This window comes from Sciurus vulgaris (genome assembly GCF_902686455.1).
Source record: "Sciurus vulgaris genome assembly, chromosome: 1".
Lineage (NCBI taxonomy): Eukaryota > Metazoa > Chordata > Mammalia > Rodentia > Sciuridae > Sciurus > Sciurus vulgaris.
This window is the reverse complement of record NC_136461.1, coordinates 211,593,299-211,618,778: the sequence shown is the minus strand read 5'-3', so window position 1 is coordinate 211,618,778 and position 25,480 is coordinate 211,593,299. Positions and strand designations below refer to the sequence as shown.

The window sequence follows — 25,480 nt, the reverse complement described above, 5'->3', positions numbered from 1 at the left end:
GGCACAAAAGAAAGCCAAGAAAGTGGTCGGGTGCCTCGCCAGGATTCTTGCCTTCTGGATGTGGGTGTGTGTGGTGGTGACAGAAGTCCCTGGGGCTCGGCCGGGGTTGGGTGGGGGGTCGTCGCGGATGCTCAGGAGTAGAACTGCCTGGAGCAATAGGAAACCAGGACGAGGTTGGGAGGGAGGGGCCCCAAGGCTGGGAGTCCGAGCCGGGCGGTCGGTGAGCAGGAACCTGCCCGGAGCACCGCAGCTGTTACCTCCCTCCCTCTCTGCGTCTTTGTGCGTTTTGCTTCCTTTCGCGGTCAACGTTCTTCGAGAATTTCCAAGGGGATCTCAGCCAGGCAGAGGGGGAAGGGATCCTGCCCACGCCTGGGTAGGGGGAGTGGAGGAGGAGGTGGGGGAGGTGCCCGGGGCCGCGGCGGAGGGAGCGGAACCTGAGAGGACGCGCGCCCGAGCGCGCGCGGGCGACAGGGCGCGGGCGGGTCCCGGCCAGCGACCTGCCGCGGGGCCGCGAGCCCCAGGCGCCCCCCGCCCCGCGCGTCTCCCCGCCCCCCCGCCCCCCGCGCGGCCGCCCCGGCTCCGCCCCGCCCCTCGCGCGGGGTCCGCGTCTGCGGCTGCGTTCCCCGAAAGACGAGGCTGCGCCCGGGTTCCGGTCCGCAGGGAGACCGAAGGGCACCACTCCCCGCGCCGCGCACGCCGCCCGATCCCGGAGTGCGGACACCCAGGGATGTGAGTGCGCCCCCCGACCCCGAGGCCCGCGCTCGACGCCCTGATCCGCGGTGAGCGCCAAGGCGCGCGCGCGGGAACCGGGGGAGGGGACTAGGCGCGGGGTTCCCGGCCCCCCAGCCCAGGGGTAGGGGTGGGGACGCGGCGCGCACCCCTCCCCCATCGGCAGGTACGGTCCGCTCCCACCTCCTCCTGTCGTTCCTGACCCGACGCACCCACAGCTCCCCAGGGAGGAGAAGACGCCCCCCGTACCCCGCTGCAGGTGCCGGGCGCGGGGTGGGGGCAGCTTGGGTGGTCACCTCGCCGGAGAGCGCAGACCTTTTCTCCCTGGCGGGGATGCCGTGATGGTGGACGCGCCGGGGGATGGGCTGGGGGGTGGGGCTCTGCGAGCTCCTAGCCGACCCCGGCTTTGGATTTCTGGGAGGAGGTCGCGTCCTGAAGCCAGAAAACGGGAGGGTTCCTGCGCCCAGTCGAGGGCTGGGTCTCCTGACCCAGGCTTCTCCCTGCCAGGCCTGCGCCCCAGAGGACCCTCGCCCATAGCCCCCGTGCCTCCACGAGGCCCGCCCGGAGCATGCTGCCCGCAGCCATGAGGAGCCTGGGCCTGGCGCTGCTGGCCTTGCTGCTGTGCCCCGTGCCGGGTGAGTCGGGGGCCCGTGGGGCAGGGGCAGGGCGCGGGAATATCCGAATGCTCCGACAGGCCCGCGACCCCAGCCGGCCCTTGCCGCTTGGCGACAGCCACGCGGGTCTCTCCCAGCGTCAGACGCACGGAGCACCCTTCCCCGGGTGGCTGGTCTTGCGTGGACACCCCTTGCTTCCCAGTCTTCGCGGTTCTCACACGTCGTCTCTTCTCAGAGCCCCACCAGGCTATCCACCAAGTCCTGTTTGGGCCTTAATAGCTTGGGACCCACCCAGCTCTGGGGCTGTGTGTGAGGCGGGGCAGGAGTGTGCAGGACACGGGGTGTGGCCTGCTCATTCCTGTCCATTGGGAGCTGGAGCTACCTCTGTGGGCGTGGTTCTACCAGAAGGGCCTGCAGCCTTGGGGATGGAGGGAGAGCAGGACCTGGCTGGTCAGGCCCCCGGTTCCTCTGGTCATCCCACGCCTTATGCTCTGCCCAGCTCATGGTCTGTGGTGCCAAGACTGCACCCTGACCACCAATTCCAGCCATTGCACCCCGAAGCAGTGCCAGCCGTCGGACACTGTGTGTGCGAGCGTCCGGATCACTGACCCCAGCAGCAGTAAGTTGGGACCAGGGTGGGGGTGAGGTTGCTGAAGGCCAGACTCTGGGGAGAGGTTTGAGGGCAGGACACTGGCCAGCTTTTCCCTCCCTGGCTCCTTAGGACCCCTTTCTCCATAGTTCCCAGCTTCAGTGGGTTGAAGGCCTCACCTGTGTGGCCCTGGCCCCAGACTGACCTGGAAGGTCCAGGTGGAGCTCCAGTCCCAGGTCCCTTCTCTCCGCAGGCAGGAAGGATCACTCCGTGAACAAGATGTGTGCCTCCTCCTGTGACTTCGTTAAGCGGCACTTTTTCTCAGACTATCTCATGGGGTTCATTAACTCTGGGATCTTAAGAGTCGACGTGGAGTGCTGTGACAAGGACTTGTGCAACCTGGCAGCTGCGGCGGGGCAAAGCCCCTGGGCCCTGGCCGGGGGTCTCCTGCTCAGCCTGGGGCCTGCCCTCATCTGGGCTGGGCCCTGAGGCCCCTCCTTCCCGCAGGGCTTCTGAGCTTGTTCCCCTGAGCCCAGTCAGCACTGCCTCACCCCAGGCTGGTCTGACTGAGGCGGGGACACCATTGGGCCAGTGCTGTGGTCTGTGGCTCTCACCCTCCCTAGACGCGAGACCTGCCTCTTCACCAGCTCCATGTCCTGGGCAGCCGGATTTCTCCAGGACACCAGGTGGCTGTGCAGGAGGCTGGGGACTGGGGGTGAGGGCAGGAGCTGGGACCCCAAGGTCCCCTAGGGGAAGTGAGGCCAAGCCAGGTGCAGCCCAACAGCCTGGCCTGAAGGGCATCTTCTATAGCGAAATAAAGTCACTTCTGAGTCCTGAGGCTCGGGGTCTGAGCCTGGGTGTGATTGGTGGGCAGGGTCCTGGCAGAGAACATGGAGGGGCTGAGATATCAGTCAGGTGGGGGCATCTGTCACCGGCGGTGTCACTGCAGGGCTTAGGGTGGTGGGTGGGTGTGCTGGGCTGCCTGAAGTTGCCCTGAGTGGGGGCTGCTTGGGCCTAGTGATGATCAGGAGCAGTGGGGGTTGGGAGCTGAGGGTCGGGATGAATAGGGTCATAGGGTGGGCTGAGGGTGAACTGTGGGATCCTTGGTGCACCCCCACAGATACCAGAGGCGTACACACTGCAACTCAGTGTACACACACAGCAGCGTGCACCCACATGGCCAGCCTGCATGGGTGCTCCCCATGCTGCCAGACACACACAGTGCCCTCTCCTGTGCTCACCCCACTCGCCACAGGTGTCTGGTCACACAGGCACTGAAACATGCCACGACACAGCGCAGTCTGTCCCAGTGCACACTCACACGGGCATGCCCTGTGTTCACACCTGCCCTTGGTGCTGTGTCCTGTGTGACATTTGCAGACAGGTGTGCTTTCACACTCATACCCCCTCTTGTTCCCAGCCCCTCTTTCTGGGTCCCTGGATGATCAGGCTCTGGGACTCCTGAGCCCCTGGGGCAGCTGCAGGCCAGTGTGAGCCCTTGCTGGTTGTCTGCAGCCCACCCTGCCCTCAGTTGGAATTGAGCATGGGCGGGGTCCTGGGGCCAGTTCCTGTGGCCGGGGCATGAGGAGGCTGAGCCCCTGTGGGCTGGCTCCTTGAGGGACAGGGAGACCCACCCAAGTAACTTGGGCTGCCCTCCTCGTTCTTCCATGCCAGCTATGGACCTCAAGATTTCATCCCTGCAGCCCAGCCCAGCCTCCTGTCCCTTTGACCACCGTGCCAGGTGCTCCTCTGGGGTCTGGGCTTTGGCCAGTGCTTCCTTGTGCCATTGTCACTGACCCAGGCTTGCTGTCATGAGGGGTCCTGGATTCCTCGGAGATAGAAGTGGCTCCTGTGAGACCTGGCCTTGTTGCTCCCAGAGGCCCTGCAGGAGGGATGGAGAGGACCTGAGGTGTGGGCAGGGCCTCTGGGCCTGCTGGAAGGTGATGCTGGCTCCGTGCTGTGGGCGCAGCCCGAGGACTTGCCCTAGAGAGTCATCTCCTCTTCTACTTGAATTCTGCTCTGCTGCCCTATGTCGGACTCCACGCTGCCTCCCCCGCTTCAGTCAAATGTACGGCCCCCTCAGGTTCCTGGTGTTCTGTGGGTGCCGGGGACCCAGCTGGTGCAGAGGGAGGACGTGCAGAAAATCTTGGTATCCAGGGCAGGTGGCTAGAGCAGGTGAAGCCCTGGAGCTGGGTGGTGGGAGCCCCTGAGGAAGCCGGGAGCTGCGGGGGCACTGGCCCCCCATCTCCTTCTTGCAGGTCTCTGTATGCTGCATTTATTGTTTGAGAGAGCATTTAAAAACTAAAGAGTGAAATTCTCACCTCCTTGAAGATGTAAAATTAGAAGGGAGCCTCCATTCCCACCTGTGGGGGTCTTGAGGGAGGGGCAGCAAGCTGGGAGGACCCCCCTCTGCTCCCACTCTAAGTCCATCCAGCACAGGACTCCTGAAGGGCGGAGCCCCCTGCCCTGAGGCGCCTCCCTCCGTGGGCCCAGTGCTGGCCCTCTGGGGCGCCACTGGGTCCTCTACTGAGCAACTCCCAGGGGCCCCTTTCCACGTCAGAGCATGACGGTGACCTTTTGCTTCCCACCTCTGCTTAGTATTCCAGGATTGTGTGATGCCTGTGTTTGTTGAGGCTTCCTTATTGCTGGGCATTGGGGCTTGTTTGCAGCTTTCGGTCCTCAGCAACTCTGAGGGGTCATCTGTGTCCTCACAGCCCTGTGGGCCAAGGGACCACGTCTATAGGATTCAGTCCCAGAAGTTGGAAGCCGAGCCAGAGAGGAAATCTTACCAGGAAATTGGTGTCCAGCAAGGCTGGGGGGAAGCCGGTGCTCTGCCCTCTCTGGGAGTGGGGGGGGGGGGGGGTAACCAACTTCGGCCATTTCCACCCTTCCAGTGGACAGCAAGGATCTCATGTGATCCACTTAGCAAGTGTGGGTGCAGCCGAAGAACTCCATGCTGGTTAACCGCTGTGATTCTCCTGTGCAGTCTGGTCACCTCCCTGCCCGCCCTACTCTGGCCTTTGCTCTTGTGTATCGGCTGCACGTCTCCCTAGGCTGTTGGTGCATGACCCCGGGTGCATTGTTGTGTCCACCGTCCTGACTGTCCTCTGTGCTCAGAGGTTGTCGTGTGACGTCTCATCACTCTTGTGTGGGTTCAGGGCTGCGCATCTCAGGACTCCTGTACCCCGATGCACAGTGTCTAGACATTCTAGCGGGTTTACGGATCAGGTTGCTCTGTTCAGACGTTCAGTCCATGCGCGTTTGTTTGTGTTGTGGGAGAAGGGGGAGTATTCTCCCAAATGGACACTTTTTATTAGTGCCAATTATTAAATAACCCGTCTTTCCCCGATGACTTAAAAGGTTGGCTCTATGACAATGCACCCTACATACATCAGGGTGCTTCTGACCCGCCGCCCGTGGGGACCTCGCGCTGTTGCTGTGCTCCTCCGGCTGTGGCAGTGTGCGTGCGAAGGCGGGTGCCCTCACAACCAATCCCGTTGCGGCTCTCTTGCTTTATTCTGATAGGTGACTGTCCAGGCCCAGAGCGCCCATCAGATGGAATCACCTGGGAGTTGGCGCCTTCCCTGGGCACCTTCTCGCTGGCTCCTGAATAGCCTTCCTCTGCTGGACTGCATGTCCCCGTCCCTGGGCCTGGCATCCCTCTCGGCACACCGTTGCTGGGTGATTTCCCTGGTTTCATAAATGGCATGTCCCCCTTTCCTTCGCTTTTAACTGGTTGTTTTTGGTGTGGGAAGCAGCTATCTTGACTCTCTTAGGGACGTCTTTTTCTAAGTGCCCACCCCATCGAGCAGGGGATGAGGGCAATGCTTGTCTCAGGGGAGCAGGTGGCAGGGCAGGCAGCTTGAGTCTCTGGGCTTAGCCTTTCCAGGATCCTAAACCCACCTTACCCAGAGGGAATCGCACAGCCATATCAAGATAGGGCCTGGGACCCCCCTTAACCCAGGATGGGGCACCCTGAGCAGGTGGGGAGAGAGGAGAGGATTGAAGGGCCCCGATAGGCACTCTGCTTCCTGGGAAGTGCTCCTGGGGGCGGAGACCTGAGGGATGACAGTGTGTAGAGGCACAGGTGACATCTGATGCCATAAGTGGTGGCGGGGCCAGTGGCAAGAGGCGGGGAGGCCACATGAGCAGGGGTGAAGGCCATTTTGGCAGCAGCCTGTGTCGGTGGGTGGTCAGCACCGAGGTCTGGCTAGACAGCATTGTCACTGCATCTCTCGTACCTGGTTGGACGCCGCCCTGGGAAGCTGTGGAGTGCTGTGTGGACCCAGATGTGGAGTCCCTGCCTGGTGGAAAGATGGGTCTGGAGATAAAGTGCAGGAACATCACCACGGTGTTCCTTGTCTGACCGAGTGGTGCAATCTGCATGCACTGTCCTTCTAGTGTCCACCCAACAGTCTGCCTGTGCTGGGCAGGGCAGAGCTTCCCATCTGGAGGTGGGATGCAGTGCCCAGCTGGCCTGGCTCCACCTTACCTGTTCCAGGTCACGTGGCCCAATGCTAGGTGCTGAAGGGCTGCAGAATCAAGTCCCCAAATTCTATGGTGGGGGAGCGGGAGCTGTCCAGACTGCACAGAGGGTGTCTGGGTGGTCAAAGTAGGTGCGGTGACACCCCTGTTGTGGGAAGGAGAGCCCCTGTCCCTGAGCCCTGCAGCCCTGGGTGCCCTACCAGCTGCATCTCTTAGGTTTTCAGGAGCTCATGGCACCTGCTGATGAGCAGGTCTGTCCTGCTCTTTGGCTTCATGTCATTGCCTGGGCCACACTGCTTTGCAGAGCTTGGCTGAATGAGGACAGGCCCTGGGTGTCCCTTCGTGGGAGGCTTTGATGCACACCAGGAGCTGTGTTTGCTGCTGTGCTCGCAAATCTGTGTTCAACTTAGACTACTGATTCATATTTCAAGTAGATTTTTAAAATTAGGAATGGCTGATGGATTTAAAAGAAAACCCCCTCGTCATCTGTTGACATAGCCATGTATTTCCTCTGCTAATGAAGAGCTGTACAGTGAGGTGCTTTGCTAGCCACCTGGGCACGTGTGACATGTTCTACGCCACTGCCACATTCCGCCAGCCAGTGTTCAGTTAGGATGCTTCCTTCTCGGGACATCAGCAGCACCTGCAGTGAGACTTCTCCACGGTTCTCCTCGGGCATCCTCACTGGGGCCAGGATTCCCGCAGCCTCACAGAGCTTTGGGCATCTCTGCTGCCCCACTCAGGAGTGGCCTCCCTGCCCTGGGGGAAGCTGCCACCCTCCCTGCTGTCTCTGTTGCCACTGGTGCTGGGAGACCATCTCTACCTCCCCCTCCTTTGTATCCAGTCATGCCCTGTTCTAGGTCTTCTCATGCCCACTTGACACCTCGAAGCACATTTGGAAGTAGGACTTTGAGATGTGAAGTCTTCACTGATTTGCAGGAAGTGCAGGGCTGCCTGAACCGAGTTCTCTCCTGCCTCCTTGCTGTGCAATACCAGCAGAGAGCCTGGTTCTGAGCCGGGTAGGGCACACCCAGCTCAAGGGTGATGTGCTCAGGAGGTGGGGCTGGTCCCAAAGCCCAGACTCTGGCTCCTGCTTGAGACTGGCAGTTGCTGGTCCAGTAGGGAGCTGGGAAGTGGTGGGGAGTGCGGGAGCAGGGGGTTAGCAGCTCCCCTTAGGTCCCTCCCCTGAATTTTTCCAAGTCCCCCAGACTCAGCCTCATCCTACCCCACCACCCCTGCCCTCCCCACACTGGGCCCCATGGTGCTGACACCTCCTGCCTGTGTGCTTGGGGTCAGGGTCCTCCTTCCTGGGCCCTGGGTCCCAGCTGGAAACTGCCCTTCACAGGAGAGTATGGATGCCTGCTGGTGAGTGGAAGCGAGCCAGACAGAACCCCTCAGAGGGCTCTGCTTGAGCTCTGCACAGCAGTGGAGGGCCCTGAGGCCCAGGCGGCAGGAGGCCAGGTAGGAGCAGTCTCTCCTCGCAGGCTCTGGGGTTGCACTAGCTCAGGGCTTCGGTTCCCAAATGCCAGCCTGTGCCAGGACTTCCTGCACCCAGAAACCCTGACTCGAGGTGCTGCGTTGCCCCAGGACTCTGCCCACATAAGCCCGGATGCAGGAGCTGCCCTACAGTTTGATGCTTATAGATTCGTCTTATCCTTTGAGGACTAAGTTCTAGGCTCTGGGTCCTGGAGACGGGTAGGGACGAGACAGAGGGATGGTGGCCTGGTGTGCGTGTGCATGTGTGTGTCTGTGTGTGTGTACACGTGCATGTGTGTACACGTGCATGTGTGCCCCCTACAGGGGCACAGAGTGTGCTGGAGCAGAATGATACAGCTGCTTCAGTGTGGCACATACAGGGACGGGAGACCCTGCTGCAGACAGGCCATGCTGTCCCTTCCTGCTCGGGGCAGTGCGCCACGGGCCACCCGGAGCAGCAGCAACATGGGGCCACTGCAAGCTCCACTCCAGGGCCCATAGCCAAGACCAGGGCCAGGAGGCCTGTTCCTAATCTGGGGGCTGAGCCAAGGAGGGGCCGAACCCCGCTTCCTGGGGCTGGGCTTTCCTGCCCTGGTGGGAGCTGCTGGGGAAGGAGCACGGGCAGGAAGGGGCAGGGGCTGGTCCTGGGGATCAGGCGAGGGGCTCCTGCGTGTTTGTTCACTTGCACCAGCGAGAAGCGCGCCTGTGCCCAGGTCTGTCATGCCCTGTGTCTGCACTTGGGCCGTCTTGTACAAGTAGGAGAGGCAGCTTGGTGCTCTGCTTTCTGTGGGGGAGGTTTACTGCCGACAGTCCCGGGCTGTGCCTGGAACACTGTGCCCGCCCTCTGGCTGCTGCTCCTGTCCTCCGCCAGCTGCAGCTGCGTGCATGTTGGGGCCTTCACCTGCTTCCCTGCCGTGTGCTGTAGGGGAGAGCCTTGGGCCTGTGTGGCTGGCCTGAGTGTGTGGGAAGTTCCCGGGCTGACCTCGCCAGGCCTGTGGGGCATTCACCGCGGGGCACCAGCCATGGCGGAGTCACCTGGATCCTTGGGAGTGGTTAGACCTTGCCGCTGACTGGTGGTGAAGATGCACGTGCATTTGCTGCTTTGGAGGTGGCCCTGGGTGCACAGATCCGGGTGAGACTTAACCCTTAACCGCTGCCAACATGTGCTGGCTTCCCTGCGCCATCCTCTCCCTCTGTCTTGGGGGCTGCGTTTCTCCAGGCCCTCTGCTCACAGCCTCCCTCTCTTTCCCATCCCACTGTTGCCTGTTTGTTGTCTGTTCCTGGAGCTCCCTCTCACTAAGTGAACGTTTCTTTTCTTTGAATTTTTATGCCAACACTGTGGCCGCTATTTTCAGTGGCCTCAGGATCGAGTCATACACACGCTTCCCTCCTTGGTGTTGCAGGGATTCTCTGCTTTGGAGGGCAGAGCTGGGCTGGGCATTCCTGAACTGCTCACACAGGGCTCAGCGCCGGATGGAGCAGTTGTTAGAAGCTGCAGGTGCTGCTGCTCACCCTGCAGACCCTGTGCGTGCGTGTGCGTGAGCACGGGACCTGGAGCTCTGATGGGCGGATGGAGACTGCCCGCATGCAGTCTCCAGGGCGCCCTTGCTGCACTGGGGCAGAACTGGTGGCCCCTTCAGAGGCATCCACCCCAGGCTGCAGTCCCTTTCCTGGGGAGGGGCCTCCCTCCTGGTATGCAGTCCCAACGTCCTCAGAGGGCAAAACACGCAGAGGTCTGCTCAGTCTGAGTCCAGAATCTGGAACGAGCCCCAGACTGGGTCACTCTCTGGGGCAGGACCAGGAGCTCCAAATAGAGCCCACATTGGGGAGGGGGTGGCGCTCCTGCTAAGGAGCTCCAGGTCTGCCCCTTGCTTCATGGGGAAGGAGGGACCCCGAGGGACTACAGGCAGTCCTCAGGTGAGTCCTCCACGAACTCAGGGCAGAGGCCTTCAGCAGGTGGCAAGGAGAGGGGGCAGGGACCGACGCTGAGCTTGGGCAGGTCACTGAGTGGGCACCGTGGGACCCCGGGGCATACCCTGGAGCAGGGGGTGGGGCAAGGAGGCTGGGAGGGAGGCCTTCAGTGGCGGGGCCAGGAAGGTCTGTGCGTGGGGCTGTGTGGTGCGGCCTGTGCTGGTTTTCCCCAGTGGCTGTCCTGGCTGAGGTTCCAGAATTCCTAGGCCACTGCAGAGCCTCTGCCCGCTCTGCCACTGTCCTCAGGTTCCCCTGATTTCGGCAGCTCCTTCCCTTGGCGCTGGCGGGGCCAGCCAGCAGCCACAGGATGTTGGCCGAGTAAAGGAGGGCAGGGTTCTGGGAAAACTCACCCGAGTGTCCAGCCAGGTGGACACCGAGGGATGACCTGGGAGGCTTCAGGGGCCGTGCTGAAGTTAGCAGGCTGGGGTGGGGCAGGGACTGGAGTCTACTCCGGATGTCACCTCTCCCTAGGGGCACCCTGGCTGGTGGCCTGACTGTGCTGGGCCTGTGCTCACACCTTTCCCCACCTGGCTCTGGGCCGGGCTCTCCCCTCCCATGTCCATGGCTGTCAGGCTGCTCCTGGGAGCAGGGACCCAAGCCCCTCCCAGACAGAGCACCCTGGAGCTCAGGTCTGCGGGGTGCCCAGCGGATTCTCACGGTTTTGCAGATTGGGGAATGAGATAGGGAGAACGGGAGACCACAGGGACTCAGCCGGTCCTGAAGGAATGTGCCCCTCCAACAGGGAGCTGTGGACGGAGGCATCAGGTGGAGGAGACAGCCCCTTGGCTGGACTCTCTCCTCTGCACATGCCGCCTTCCTACGCTGAGGGGAGACCCGAGGGCCTGCTCCTGGGTCTCTGCTCCTGGGTCTCCTGAGCACTGGCGCCTCCCTCTCTGGAGGGGCCTAGGTCACACGCAGACACGGCTGGACAGTGTGGCCCCAGGGTGGATCCCCCACGACACAGCAAGACCAGCACAAAGGCCTGAGGGGGCCCTCCAGGGACTGGGTGGCCAGGGACCTCTGGGGGGGGGTCAATATGAAGACATGGCTGGAAAGGAGGGTTAAAGATTAATAAAAAAAAGTTCTGCTCTTTGGTAAATGTCCCCGTGTCCCCCGTGTCCCCCTGTGTTCTGTCCAGTCATCACCATGGTCACCACGGCTTCAGGTCTCCTTGTGTTTCCCTACAGGTCCTCTGGGAAATGTCACTAGGCAGACCGGAATGTCCCACTTCTACTTTGGGGAGGTATAAGGGACCAAGGAACGGCGTTGAAGCCCCTCGTGGCCCCCCTTGGCCCTGAGCAGGCAGAGCCTCCCCTGGGGGCACATGGCACTGGTGGGCTGGGCTGGGCTCACCCCTGGGTCCTTGCGGTTTCCCCTCACAGCCCCGCTAAACCCTCACTAAGACAGGACAGCCTCCTGCTCTTGGTTTCCTGCCAGCCCACGTGGCTCAGTGTTTGGGGGCAGCAGAGGAGGTCTGGTCTTTAAGGCCTCCAGGGAGCTTGTCCAAAACTTAGAGTTTATCTGAAATGGCCAAACACTCCTGTGAAGGAAGGCCGGTGTGGGGGCTGAGAATAGCGGTCACTGCTGTGTGTGTTTCGTGACCTCAGGTGGGGGAAGCCATCTTTGCCCTGTTCACAACCGAGCACTGGCAGAGGGCTGGATTGACTTGGTCGAGGGCCCACAGCTGGAAAGCAGCAAGGCCAAGACGGACAGCCAGGATTTGTGCTGTCAGGCATCAAGAATCACCATGCAGCAGGAAGACAGGGTGGCATTGTTATGGGTCCATGGCTCGCTAGCAGAATAGAGCCAGGCGCCCAGCCACAGACCGGCTCACATACAGAACCAGAGTGGCAGCGGGGGGTAGAGGACGAGGTCCTTGGGGTCAGGAACTAAAAGGGGGCCAACCACGTGGCAGCATGGCTGACCAGCTTCTTGATCCTGGAGGTCACAACGGGGTGGCAGGCGTGGCTGAGTGACTATGGTCAGGGAGGGGTCTACCCATTAGACAATCAACGCGTTCAGACTTCAGTTTGGGGAGTGTTCCTGTGCCTTTCCAGATGTTGCTTGTTGGTCTGGATGTGACTGTCTCAGTCCTCAGGGGCACACTGCCACCTGGTTTGCACTTTTGCAAGCACCCAGTGCCCCATTCTGCCCACTTCCGAGACCTGTGCAAAGTGCACCCTGCCTGGATTCCATGTTTGTGAATTCTCCTACTTGCCAACATTCACTGTGACTCCAAAATCAGTACCTTTGTGACATTTGTGGACACGCTCGGAGGGGCAAGGTGAGCGAGTCATGCCACGTGCAGGCTTCCGCCGAGGTCACATGAAGACATCCCTTTTTGCTCCAGCTCACACTGCAAACAAGCGTCTTTTCATGGCCTATTTGGTGCCACATTTTTCACATTTTTATGCTTTTTGTTGGCAACTTTGCTGTTTGGATGCCTGAACACAGTTCTGTCCAGGGTTGCTAAATCAAGGGGCCACCATGTGCAGGGAAAGAGGCGCGATCATGTGAGCTTCAGACAGGCACTGTGTTCGCTGTGAATGAAGCGACAACATGCCATGGATAAGGTCTTATAACAACAATGCACGTGAAACGAGGCGTGTATTGATCAGTACTGAAATGTAGTCGGAATTCGGAAGGACCCTGACCCTGCCTGTCCAGCATTCGCTGATCCAGGGTTCGCAGAGGTCTCGTGGGCTGCACACAGCAACTGTGGGAGAACTGAGTGTACCTGCTGGCAAGGAGGGTCCTCGGGAATAAGCCCGAGACGACCGTCTGAGCACGTGGCCCACGTTCTGGGTTGTTTTGGGCCTCTGTCACCGGCCCCCCCTGGGCTGGGGCATCATGAGCTAAACCCCACTTCCCCACCTGGGCTCCTCCCTGGGGAGAGTCCAGTGTGGGCTCTGTTCTGCACCTTAGAGACCACCTGGAGGGCGGAGGGGCTGTCCTTCCGGCTTGGGGAGGTCCAGGGCCCCCGTCTCTCTGTGCTCATCCTGGATGGTTTGGAGGTATTTCTGTGCTCTGTGGAGGTGCTGGCTGCGCATGCCGCACGTCGAAGGCCAGGTGCATTTCCCCTGCCCACCTTTCAAGGCTAGGCTGCCTCGGCCTCCGGCCTCCCAGCTTACTTTCTCCTCCTGGGGTCATGTTGGCATAAGTCTGCTGTTTAAAAACCCGAATTCCATCAACGGCTCTTTGCTGGACTGTATAGCTGTGGCAGAAAGAGTGAAATAATTGCCAGATGGCAATCAGCTCACGATGTCATTTCACGATGTCATCTCTGCCACAGATGACCTCCATGTGGCCCGGCTCCAGCCCTGGGAGTGCTGGCCATGGGTGTTGTTGGTGCACTCTGGCTTTGGGCATGACCATTTCTCAGGCAGCTCAGTGCAGACAGCGGCCAGCTGCCACTGTGACGCTGGACCTGTATGCCCATCCCCCAGCAGGAGCAGTGTGCTCAGCCCCAGCTGGTGGCGGGATGGCAAGGACAGGTGTCTTTTTATATTTTTGGAACTCGGGCCCTGGAGAACAACGGCAGGGGTCACTGACGAGCATGTCCTGCCGTGACTCACACTTGCTATGGTTCCCCATAAATAACTCGCCAGCCCAGCCTGCTCACCGACATTTAAAGGCACCAGAGGCCAGTGACTAGGAAGTGCAGTGACCTGGGGAAGGGAGGGGGCCAATCCTCTCCCATGGATTCTGGATTGGAGTCAACCTACTTGGATTCACTGGTTAATGGGTTTGGGGGCCTCCTGAGCCAATCACCCACTAAGGCTGTCTCCTGGAAGAGGCCGCCCTCTGGTGTCCCTGCTTGGGAAGGCAAGCCTTCTCCAGGATGACCTTGAGGATCTGCACCTAACTTGGGACCCCAAGACCCAACACCAAAGTCCCTGCAGAACCTCCAGCAGGTGGGGCCTCTCCTAACTGAGTATGTCTGCCGTGGACATGAAGTGGGCTCCGTTTGGAACACTGGTGTAGTCCACCCTGACTGCAGCCCCCCGTGTGTGCCAGGTGTACCCCAGGATGCAATCATCCATGCCATCAGACCACTGAGTTGCATCTACCTGGCTGAGACTGTCCGTCCGGCTGCCTCTGGATTTCCTCTGATAGGAGAGGCAGGTCAAGCTTCCACGTGGGGAGCACAGCCATGTGCCCCTCCCATGCAGGCTGCGGCCGAGCAGATCTCAGCCACATGGAGCCAGAGGCCACTGTGCAGTCCCCAGTGGGCTCCGTGACATTTCCATTAGCCAGATGGTAAAGTAACTGCAGCTGTCACCAGCAAGGACAGTCAGCTGGGGGCCTGTTCCCTTGTGTTTAGAGCCATCCAGGTGACGCTGTTGGAACCTTCCCTGGCTGGGAAGGCATGTCTACAGCTTCCTTGGCCTGTGGGCACAAAAGATTTGGGAGACAGGCCACAGTATCATTCTCTTGCTCTGGGGCTCTCATGGGGAGGGTGGAGTGTGTTTCTGGACTTCATGGTGCTGTGAGTGCCCCTCCTGTTTGCATGGTCTCCGTATTCCACCAGCATCTGTACAATTCCCCAGCTTGGCTCTTGAGTGGGTGCTAATGCTTCCCTTTGACCCCACTGCTATTATGGGACCTGCAGGTGAAGAGCCACAGGTGACCTGCTGCCTGGTGACAGCCACAGTCTCAGGCAGTCCCTGGTAGGCACAGGGGTCAAACCACAGCCCAGCCTGAAGCTCCCTCAGGAGCTTTAACAGAGGGACGCTGGGTCCTGGCACCACCAGCTCAGGCAGAATGACAGACACATCTGACAGGTGAGACAGGTGTGGGGAAACAGTTGCTCTCTTCCTCCAGAGCCTTCCTCGCAGAATCTCAGGACGTTCTTTAGTTGACACAGCCAGCTGTTCACATTTACAACACCCATTTGAATGACCAGTCTTCAGATGCCTGTCACAATTTCAAGGTCACCACTGCTGGGGTGATGAGCTGCGGCACCTCCTGAGGACAGTGAAAGCAGCCCCTGGGACAGAGCTGGAGGGGCACGTGCACTCCAAGTGCTATTGTGTCCACGGGGCTTCTCTGTCACCGTTAAGCAAAGCCCCACTGGAGCAGGGGAGGCCCCTGGCCTTCCTCCCAGTTTCCTGGCACGCAGTTCCTAAAATCACGGGGTCTCGCAGTGGGGAGGGGTCTTCGATGCTGAGGAACTGCCTGGAGGCAGGGCTCTGGGGTTTGATCCCACGCAGAGGTGAACGCAGAATCTCACCTGTGTGTGGAACCAGTGGAGTGAGACTCCAGGAAAGTGACAGCAGGGGCTGGAGTGAGACAAGGCTCGTGGGTGAAGGTCGATTTCAGCGGAGGAATTTCTGCAGATCTGCAGTACTACATGGCGACTGTGGTCAATGACCTACGTGGCCACGGAAATCACAAGGGAAGAGATTGCAGATGTCTCTACCACAAAACCCAGCACGTGAGTGAGGTGATGGGTGGGTCATCAGGACCTCAGCCCGTGCTCACCAGTAAGACCACACAGGAGAAGAGCTGGTGACAGCAGAAATGGTCAGCCACCCAGAGGGGCAGGAGCAGACCCCAGCTGGCAGCTGATGGTCTTGCTGCTTGAGGTGGAGGATGCTGGGCACCTCCAGGTTGCAGCCTTCCAAGTGGTTGCAACTGCCATGGCTCCTGCCGAGAGGACCTGCAGGGGGCGAGCCTAGGAAGGGGACGCAGCTGTCCCAGGGCCCTGGAGCTGGTGTCTGGCTCTGAAGGCAGGCAGCAGGGCCAGGAGACATCACCAGAGCAGCTAGGTGGGCAGCAGGTAGCTTAAGGAGACAGCAGGAGCCTGTGGTGTAAGCTGCTGGCAATGATGGAGGACCCGGGCCCAGAAAGGAAGGTCTTCCCGCCACCTGTGGCGCCCCCTACTGACAAACCAAAGGCGACAGTGGCTGGAGGAGGAGGGGATGTGGCAGGCCAGGCTCCCACACTCCACTGCAGAACAAGGCAGGGGAGAGTGGAGCTGAGAACAACCGGTGGACAGCTGGCACAGGGCGTGAGAACATCGTCCTCACAGAGGGACCCTGGTCTCCCCAGCCCACCGTTTCCAGGGTCCTGCAAGGCAGTGAGTGGAACTTCTCGGCTGGGCTCTGTTATGGGGTGATATTGACGGGAGCCCTCCACTCTGGAGACAGTCGAGGAGAACCTGAGAATGGTCACTGTTCCACCTTAAGGGGGAAGGTCTGCTGAGTAAGACTCCGACCCCCGACCTTGAAGGGTGATGAGACCAGAACACTGAAAAAGTATCAGCATCGAAACTAAGAGAGTCAGTCAGCCAAAGGCCATCTTACAAAGTCAGCCCATGGGATGGGAGAAAATGCCCTCAGATCACTCATCTGATAAGAGATCAGCATACAGGACACATAAGGGACTGCTATTGATCAATAAGGATGAAGAAAACACCCAATTAAAAATTGGCAAGGGACTTCGTATCATCATTAAGGAAAACGAGGACAGTGAAACTCCGTGTCCCCAAATGCCCCTTTCCACTCCCAGGAACCCAGGTGAGCGAGGGGAACAGGAGGGTGTCCCTCGCTGCAATGACGAGCCCCTCTTGAAGGACAGGACTCTCCCACATGCCTGCGGCAAATGAGGCACTAGCGTCGCCTGTGGGAGCGGCTTTCTTGATGCACACCCGGACAGCTGTGGGGTGCTGGCCGTACCAGGAGTAAGGCAGATGAGTGAACCCTGCTCCATGGTCCAACTCACACACTCCTCTCTGCAGTGGCCTGGAAGGGGCACTGTGCGGTGGCAAGCTCTGGTCCCCCAGCCTTGCTGGAGCATGGGGAGGGACAGAGTGCTATTTTCTGGTAAACCACTGGAGAATCCAAGCGTGCCTGTCCAGCAGGTGCCCCTGGGTCTTCTCTGTGGGCATTTCTCAATACCCCTGGTATCTCATGGGGTGGCCGTGCCCAGTGCGGGCTGCTGTGGAGGCAGCACGGTGATCCCACAAGCACTTACAAGCAGCGCTGCCGAAGGAGCCCTGGCCCCTTGTTCCATAAGGCGCCTGGTCCGAGAGTGCTCTACCCGCTGAACTGGGGTGGCAAACGCACCAAGGGTTCTGAGCCACTTCCTCGCATAGAGGAACTGTGGTGTTAACGAGGCAACAAGGAGACCATGGTCCCCACCCGCCTTGCCTCGAGGGGCTCAGTGCCAGGGAGGAAGACGTGCGGCCGTAAACTTGCACGGTGCGGCTCTCCGTCTGCCTGACCCTGGGGGCACCGGGAGAGCATCTCTGGCGCATTTGTCTGTTAGGCCAAAGAGTGTTGCTGCCAAGTGAGGGGCAAGCCAAGGCGAAGCGAGCTTGGCCTGGTCAGCACCTTGGACAGAGGTCACCGGGCGCAGGGGCTCCTGCCTCTCCTCTGAGTCACTAAGAGTTACACTGCGTTCAGCCAGAGACCTCCAGTGTGCACGTTCCTGTCTGCCATCATGGGCCTTCGCTGTGGGGCGTGGAACCTGGTCCGTGGACAGGCACAGGTGCCACCCATCTGCTGACCCAAAGGGGGTGAGATGACAGCTTGGTCAGGGAGGCCCCTCCTCAGGTGGCTTATGGGAGCTGCTGGAACAGAAGGCGACGCCGAGGCACCTGCCAGCCTGGATGGGCTGGGCTGTCACGAAGACCTGTCGGCTCAGGAAGAAGTAGGGAGTGGACCCTGCACCCCAAGGACCCTCACCCTGGAGGGCAAGTCCCTTTACCCAGTCCAAACAGAGGCTGCAGGCTGGAAGGGGGCGCAGGCATCAAGGACCTGGGTAGGCGGGTAGGAGGGAGGGTCCTCACAGCAGAGCCCCAGGCTGCTCCCTGCCGCACAGGTGTTAGCACAGCACAGGGCCTTGGCGCCAAAGACCGTGTTGGAGGGAACGTCATTCCACTCGGGAGGCGTCCTGAAGACGCAGCGGCGGGTGCAGTCCCAGGGGACATCTGCCACTCGTTTTGAACCTGGGGACACAGGGGAGCAGGTGCTCAGCCCAGAGCCTCCAGGGGCCAGGAAGAAATGAGGCTGGTCTGGAGGTGGTGAGGGCCCAGGAGGGCACTGAGGCCACAGGGTGGGCTAGGGGTCAGCCAGGAAGAACTGGCCCCCAGCCCCTCCAGTCCTGCTCCTGTGCCTGGCCTGGGACTGGGGTCGTGTGGAACCCAGGGCATGTGGGCGTCCAGCCCCAGGTGTGACCAGTCCCTAACCAGTGTGTACCATCAAGATGGAGGTGTCAAGAGGACCCTGTTCACAGGGCCTTCTGAAGAGCCAGCAGGGAACAGCACAGCTCCCGAGGGGTCCTAGTCACAGAGGTCGAGGCCTCCCAGGGAGCACGGCAGCGACGGGGAGCAGAGCTCAGAGGCTGAGTTCCCAGTGCTGGGCGGCCCCCACAGCTACCTGCTGCTCCCCAGAGCCTGCCCTGAGGCCGGGCCTTCGCTGCCACAGGACCTGGGCCCACAGGACACAACTATAGCATGCATCAGCCCTCAGCCTGCCCACTTATCTTGCCATCCTGCCTCCCAGCCAGAGCCAGGAGAACCCCAACACCCAGAGAGCTGGACGGGCAAGCAGAGCTGAGGACAGACAGGAGAGGATGGTCCAGGAATGGTTCAGGCCATGTGTGACTTCTGCCCGATGAACTTCCACAGGAAAACGGAGCTGCCTGGAAAGAGAGCCCAGAGAGGGTGAGAGAGCCGTCCCCAGCAGATGGCAGACAGGCTGTGAGGAGGGCTGTGGTGTCAGTGCCCACAGTGCCAGCTGGTGCCCTGGAGCCCATGCGGGGCCAGTGGGGAGGGCTCAGCACTGGGCCGTGGCTGGCCGAGTCTCAGTGTCCATTGGTACAGAGGAAACTAGCGGCTGGAATTTAAACTCGCCTCTCCACTAAGCCTAGCCAAGGCCAAGCATCAGAAAGGGAGACTGTCCCACTGTCCCTGACTTGGTCTGGGGTGCGGTCTGGCCAGGGAGGTGTCTGAGCCTTCGGGAATAAGGAGCCAGTTCCATACCTGCTGGTCTTGAGGGACACTCAGAGATCGTCTTAAAGCAAGACAGTGCCCATGAGGTTCATCTGTCCACACGTGGGGCATCGACCCTGACTGACATGTGTCCTCCGGTCTAGAAGGGCAGGGCTTCATGTCCCTTCAGTCTTCCCACAGAACAGAGATGGATGATACAAACTCTTCCTACTTGAGCCCAACAGAAGGGACGCCTCTCCGGGCCCCTGCAGCCCTCCTGGTATCCTGCTCTAGGCCGCCCCTCGCTCCCAGCTGTGGCTGTCTGTAAACTCTAGCCACCCGCCTTGCCTCCTCCTTGACTTACAGATGGTCTCTCTGGGCAGCAACGGCAAGAACTGGGCTTCAGATAGAGGGTGGAAGAGGCCAAGCCAGGGCCCTGGTGAGTCTGCTAGGATGTGGGGAGTGGGATATCACAGCCTGTCCTCCTCGTCCCTCAGCCCTGGGCCGAGGGACCTCGGGTCTCTCTACAGCCAGGCAGGAGTCCCTGGGGAGCAGGAAGAGGCTGGGGTGCTGAGCTCAGAGGCTGCCTGCTCTCCCCCACTGGCAGGGACTCCCAGAGGTTGATGGCCACCATCAGGCCAAGCTGGTGCTGGGTGGTCACAGTCACTGCGTCACAGGCTGCTGTCTGAGGGGGGCTACCAGGTCAGAGCACCCCCAGCTCACAGCTCCCCAGGGACATCCCACCCTCAACACCAGAGTCCACTGGGACGGGCTGACACCATAACGCCCCCACTTCCTGCAGGGTCACAGGACAGTGTGCACACGGCAACCTGGCCAGGTGGCCCTGGAGGAAACAGCCCTGATGGGCAGCTTTGCCCTAGCCCCCTCCCCTTGCTCTGGGCCCAGCAGACTAACCACAGAGCCATGAGGCTCCCTTTCATGATGGGTGGTCAGGACTGGCAGGGAGGAAGGAAGAGCCTCGACTAGAGCCCCCATTTTCCATTTGCTGGTCCTCCTGGTTCCTGGGTCCTTTGTCTGCACCTGGGTCTGCATCCTGAGGACCCCTGCCTGACAGGACAGGAGGAGTCAGGAGGGGCAGCTGGGCCTGGCCTCCCACCTGCCCGGACCACCCGCCCCCACCTCCTCCTCCACCCTGACGCCTCCTTTCTTCCCGTAACAGACCCCGAGGAGGAGCAGGGCGCCCATCCACACCATGGGTGATATGGGGCCCAGGGAGGTACGGCGGGACCCGTGTTCCCCGAGCCTGGAAAGGCGGCCCAGGGCTGAGGGACGAGGAGGACAGGCTGTGATATCAAGCACAGGCTGTTCCAGGGGCCCTGGGCCCTCAGGCTGAGGGTGATTCACACCCACGGCGCACAGGTGCTCAGGGCGCTGAGCGAGACCTTCCAGCACGGGCTCCCGGCCGCGGAGTCCAGATTTTATCACCTCTTCAAAGACCTCATCGCCTTCCTTAGCACCTTCTCTGACTAAGGTGGAACTTAACAACAAAAAAGAAAAGTGCAGTCTTCTCACACAGATGCAGCTCAAGAGACGTGTTTCAGACGAACACGTTCTTCTCCAATGTTTTCTAAAAGCGTGACTGAGGAAACCCAACTTGTTTGGGGTGCAGCAAAGGTGGATAGCCGGTCCTCATTCGCTTCTATCAAAGAAGAACAGAGGCTGAGTCCATTGAGGGGGTCATTTTTCACATTTCACTTTGAAATAATTCGGATTTAGTTACAAAACAGTACAAGAAATATTCTGTGGATTTTCTGAAAGCTGACATTTTACACAACCACCGCCAAAATGATCAGAATCACAAAACCAGTGGTGGCCCGTTGTCTATCTATCTGCAGACCCTGCTCGGATTCCAGCCCAGCATCCCCGGGATCACACGTCTCTCTTGCTCATCCAGCCTCTTTGTCCCCTCAAGGTGGGACAGGGCCTGAGTCTGGATTCCCTCTGTGACCTGGGCCCTTCTGAAGAGTGACAGCTGTTGTCCCCCTGTGCAGCATGCATGCTCACTTGGATGCCCCTCCGGCTCCAGCACATGCACACACCCTTGTCTCCTTCCTCCCATGGTGAGACCTGGCTTGTGACAAGGGGAGCTGTTCCTGCAGCTTGGTCATAGTGTATCTGGCTGTGTTTCTCTGGGTTTATCCTGTTTGAGGTCCACAGAGCTCCGCTAGTCCATAGCCTTGGGTTCAGCTTTTTCCAAAACTGGACAGTTGTCAGTCACTGTTTCCTGCAGTGCCCGTCCTACCCCACTTTCTTCCTCCCAACAGCCGTCCTGGAAAGCTGGACTCAGCTGGCCTTGGCTCTCTCCTCTGGTTTCTGTGCCTCTTCTCCCTGCTTCCGCCTGGATAAGCGCTGTGGCCTGTCCTCAGGTGAACTTTCTAATCTCCTCCTGTTATTTATTTTGCAGATCATATTTTAATTCTACGGTCCCCAGTGAGCCATTCTGCATATGCTCTATGTCCTTGCCCACCACCCCTCACTCAGAGGCCTGAGAGACACTCCTGGCACCCTCTCTGTCCACGCCCTGTGTCCACTAGGGGCAATGCTAGAGGAAACTAGAAGGGGCCCCCTCTGGCTGGTGGTACTCGGAATGTCTGCCCACTCCCGCTCTCCGGGTGCTGTTACCTGCTGTGGTCCTCTGAGGGCTCCCAGGCACTTCACTTAGGTTCTGCAGCTGTGGGCAGTGGTGGGAGGGCCTCTGACCTGGGCCAGAACCAGTCATGCCCTCAGTTGCACAGCACCCTCTGCAGCGGGGCTGACCCTCCTGGGGTGTTGTACTTGCATTTCTGACACCTCTTCATATGTTTGGTGATATTTCACATCATTTTTGCTAATTGTTTTTGCATTTTGCTCAAATTTTCCATCAAGCTTTTGCCTTTTCCCTCCCCCTCCCCCAGTCCTGATAGCCCTGGGTGTGTGCACACAGGCGTGTACTCACAACCCCATGGGAAGTACTTATGATTTCATGTAGTCAGGTCTTCTCTGAATTTTGAGTTGAACTTGGGAAGCCTTCCTCCACACCCAGGTTATGAGGACCCTTTTCTGGATTTTGTTGTTGTTGTTTGTTTTTGGCGGTGCTGGCGATTGAACCCAGGGCCTTGTGCTTGCGAGGTAAGCACTCTACCAACTGAGCTATATCCTCAGCCCCCTTTTCTGGATTTTGAATTGAACTTGGGAAGGCTTCCTCCACACCCAGGCTATGAGGATCCTTGCATGTCATCTCCTGTGGCATTGGTACAGATCCAGTTGTTCAGCCTCTACTTCATTCTTATGCATGATACCTTTACGCATGAGTGTAGCCACTTGCTTGTCTATATACACTGATTGTCTCAAACATTGACCTCTGGCTGGAGACATGAAACTCCTTCTCTATGGCCCCTGCACTCCGGAGTGATCCTGGGTCTTCCAGGCTCCTGTGCACTCCCTGGTCTTTTATTGTTCACTACATCCCCCAGTGTTCCTAGGCATTTATCTGGTCTTTCTATTGTACTTCCCTTGATTGTTGCATGACAACATCACCATTCACATTTGAGATCTTTAAAGTGTGTTTCAATTTCTAGTAGCAGAATTCCCCAGTAGCCCAACTTTTTCATAGTTTTCCTAGATGAGTATTTTCTTCCTTCCTTCCTTCCTTTTTTCCTTTTTTTTTTTTTTTTTTTTTTTTTTGTACTGGGGATTGAACCCAGAAACACTTTACCACTGTGCTAACCCGGTCCCTTTTATCTTTTATTTTGAGGCAGACTCTCCCTAAGTTGCTGAGACTGGCCTTGAATTTGTGATCCTCCTACCTCAGCCTCCAAGTTGCTGGATCACAGGCCTGCACCACTGCACCAGAGACCTTGCTGATCTAGAATGTTGTGTTTACAAGTTTCAACTTGTCCAGCTCAAGGGAAACAGTTGTTATTTTTGTGGTAATCTCATTGAATGAGAACATTTCATCAGCTAGAGAGAACTGATGTTGGAGTGACAAGCTGTCATGCAAGAACAAGGGGCACCTCTGCAGCCACTCCACCACGTGCTCCTGCACAACCTGCTGTTAACTTGGTCTGGCTGGTGTTCTATTGAGATTGCTGCACTCATTTAAAAGCGCTGTGGTTTCCTTTACAGGGTCATCAGCTTCGGGCTGTGCTCTGCTATGAGAAGGGAACTTGGAAACTTCCTGGGTCAAAGTCGGGAGACTGATTTTACAGAAAATACTCTATCTCATCCCATGTGCCAACCATTCCAAGGAGAGCAGCAGTGGGCGCTGCGGTGGTTTGATGGACTTTGCTGAGGTGTGCTTCCATTTTCATCAGTGAGGTTGTAGTGTCGGTCTAACTGGTCACACGTGACAGCAGGCACTCTGACACACACACAAGCAGAGGACGGCTTCTCGTTCTGGGTGTACATGATGCAGGCGGCACCAGCTGTGCAGTCTATGTGCACACAGGGTATTAACGTGCCATTCCTTCTACTAGCCCTCCTCCCTTCACTCCCCTCTGCCTAATCCAAAGTACCTCTATTCTTCCCCAGCCACCCCTCTTATTGAGAATTAGTCACCCATGAGTTTTGACTGACCGTCCTGTGGCCACCACACCAGGGACAGTTTGCCTCACCTCCCAGAACACAGCTGCCTCCAGTGGGAGCTGGTCTGGACAGTGGCTAGCCTAGGACCACTTGGGTGATGTTCCCACTGCTCGAATTCAGCACAAATGGGTTGTAAGAATGGTTTGGCCTTTTCATCCAGTTATTTATTTGTATTTCCTCTTTATACCTCACTTTCAGTCTTGCCAGAGACTCCCTGTTCTGTTAGGATGCTGGCTTTGCAGGTCTGTTTGGGGTATGTTCCTTATAACTTCCCTGGGCTTTATTTCTGACCTTCTCTAGCTCCAGATCTGAACACACAGTCCCCCTTTTTCCTGATGTGAGGTTTTGTCTGTATATTTCTCAACAGCCATTTTCATTCAGAACAAAAGTCATGCTGATTCTTATGACCATTCAGTTCAAGGAACTAAAAACCTCCCTTATAATTTCTTCTTTAACAGGTGAACTAATCGAAACATATAACTTAATTCCCAAATATCTGGATCTTGTAGGAATGCCTGTGTGCACGGAGAAGGCTCCCTCTGTGAGCTCCCCGAGATGTTCATTCCCCCTCCCCCCGCCCCGATCCACACTTGGAGACCCAGATGCCGCAGTCTCTGAACAGGTGTGTCTGAGGCTGTTGTTCTGGGCAAGAGCAGAAGCAGGTGTGGATGCTACTCCCACCAGCTCCTCCATTCCAGGTTGCCAAGGTGCTGCCTACTGTGCGTCCCCAGCTCAGCGACCCTCTGGGCTCTGAGTTCCACCCTCCTTTTCATGCAGGCAGTCTGGGGAAAGCACCCAGGATCAGTCTGCTGACTCAGGACCAAGACAGCAAGAGAAGCAGAGCAACAACTAGAGGTTTAAAAATGAAGATGTGCTGCAAACTGGGCCACCAAACAGCCAGGTCCAGGCACCACACCTGTGATCCTAGCCACTCAGAGACACAGAGGCACAGGGGTCACAAGTTCAAGGCCAGTCTTGGCAACTTAGCAAGACCCTATCAAAATAAAAAATAAAAAGGGCTGGGGATGTGGTTCAGTGGTGGAGCCACCCTGGGCTCAATCCCCAGTACAAAAACAGTGGGGAGGGCTGAAGCAGCACAAAGTGCTAGAACCAGAAACTCAAGTGACAGTACCAGGTGAAGCAGAGGAGGGGAGGCAGCGTGTGACCCAGCTGAGAGAGCACAGGGCATGGACACCTGGGTGCGGGCAGCCTCACTGCGGTGACGGGGGCATCAGGACCCGAGTTTCCCAGCAGTGAATGTAAAGAATCACTGACAAGCCCTCTAGCAAGGCTGAGGGACGCAGCTCACATGCAGATGCCATTCGCTTTCCTATAGATGAGGAATGAGCAAATGGAATTTGAAATTTTAAAAAGTAACTTTTATAATAGCACCTTCCCCTGCAAATAAACAAACAAGAAACAAAAGAAAAAATACTTAGGTATGAACCCATCAAATGGTTTCTACGTGGCAAAGAACAAAGCTCTGATTAAAGAAAATCCAAAACAGTGAGGAGACACCCATGTTCGTGGGTTAGAAGCTCGACACTGTTATGATGCCAGTTCTCCCCAGTTTGTTTAACATTCCACACAGTCCCAATCAAAACCCCAGAAGGGCTCATGATGTGGCTCAGGGGCACAGCATTTGTTTACATGTGCAAGACCCTGGGCTCAATCCCAGCACCAGAAAAGAAGTTTGCAACTAGTGATTTTGTAGACAGTGACCTAGCACTGTACCCAGGTTATGTCTGCACAGATCCCTGAGAGAACTAGGCCCAGGGGGAGCCCCCAAGCCCACCCCCACAGCCAGATCACTCCCTCAGCACTGACGCCTTTCACCAGCCATGCTGGGTACCCCAGGCTCAGGAACCCAGAGACTCCTGAAGCCCCAAGATCCCTGGAAAGACAAGCAGCCCAACCAGTGGGTGGGACTGAAATTCAGTGTGAAATTCAAACCACATGGGAGGGGACTTCTGTTTCAGCAGGGGACCCTGGGGCTCAGCTCCTGGGGAATCAGGAGCCAGGTCCAGGGTCATCCAGACCTGCCAAGGGCCTACCTTGGTCCAGGCAGGGAATGACAGCTAGAGAACAGGGCTC

At 58.4% G+C, this 25,480-nt stretch overlaps 1 protein-coding gene across 3 annotated transcripts; it reads left to right on the top strand.

Annotated features, from left to right (window-relative positions):
• Nucleotides 1-58: 58 nt before the first annotated feature.
• Nucleotides 59-2,792, top strand: LY6H (lymphocyte antigen 6 family member H; the record flags this gene model as incomplete). 3 transcript variants are annotated; one of them, XM_079110409.1, is made up of 5 exons in its annotated part: nt 59-373; nt 661-779; nt 1,237-1,364; nt 1,843-1,962; nt 2,186-2,792. In XM_079110409.1, the coding sequence occupies 5 exons, from the start codon at nt 59-61 to the stop codon at nt 2,419-2,421; spliced, it is 918 nt and encodes a 305-aa protein (XP_078966535.1). In that variant the 3' UTR covers nt 2,422-2,792. The 3 variants fall into 3 exon arrangements, with proteins under 3 accessions (XP_078966535.1, XP_078966537.1, XP_078966536.1); XM_079110411.1 differs by lacking the exon at nt 59-373 and having other exon boundaries at nt 556-779; XM_079110410.1 differs by lacking the exon at nt 59-373 and having other exon boundaries at nt 638-988.
• Between the last annotated feature and the right edge of the window lie 22,688 nt (nt 2,793-25,480).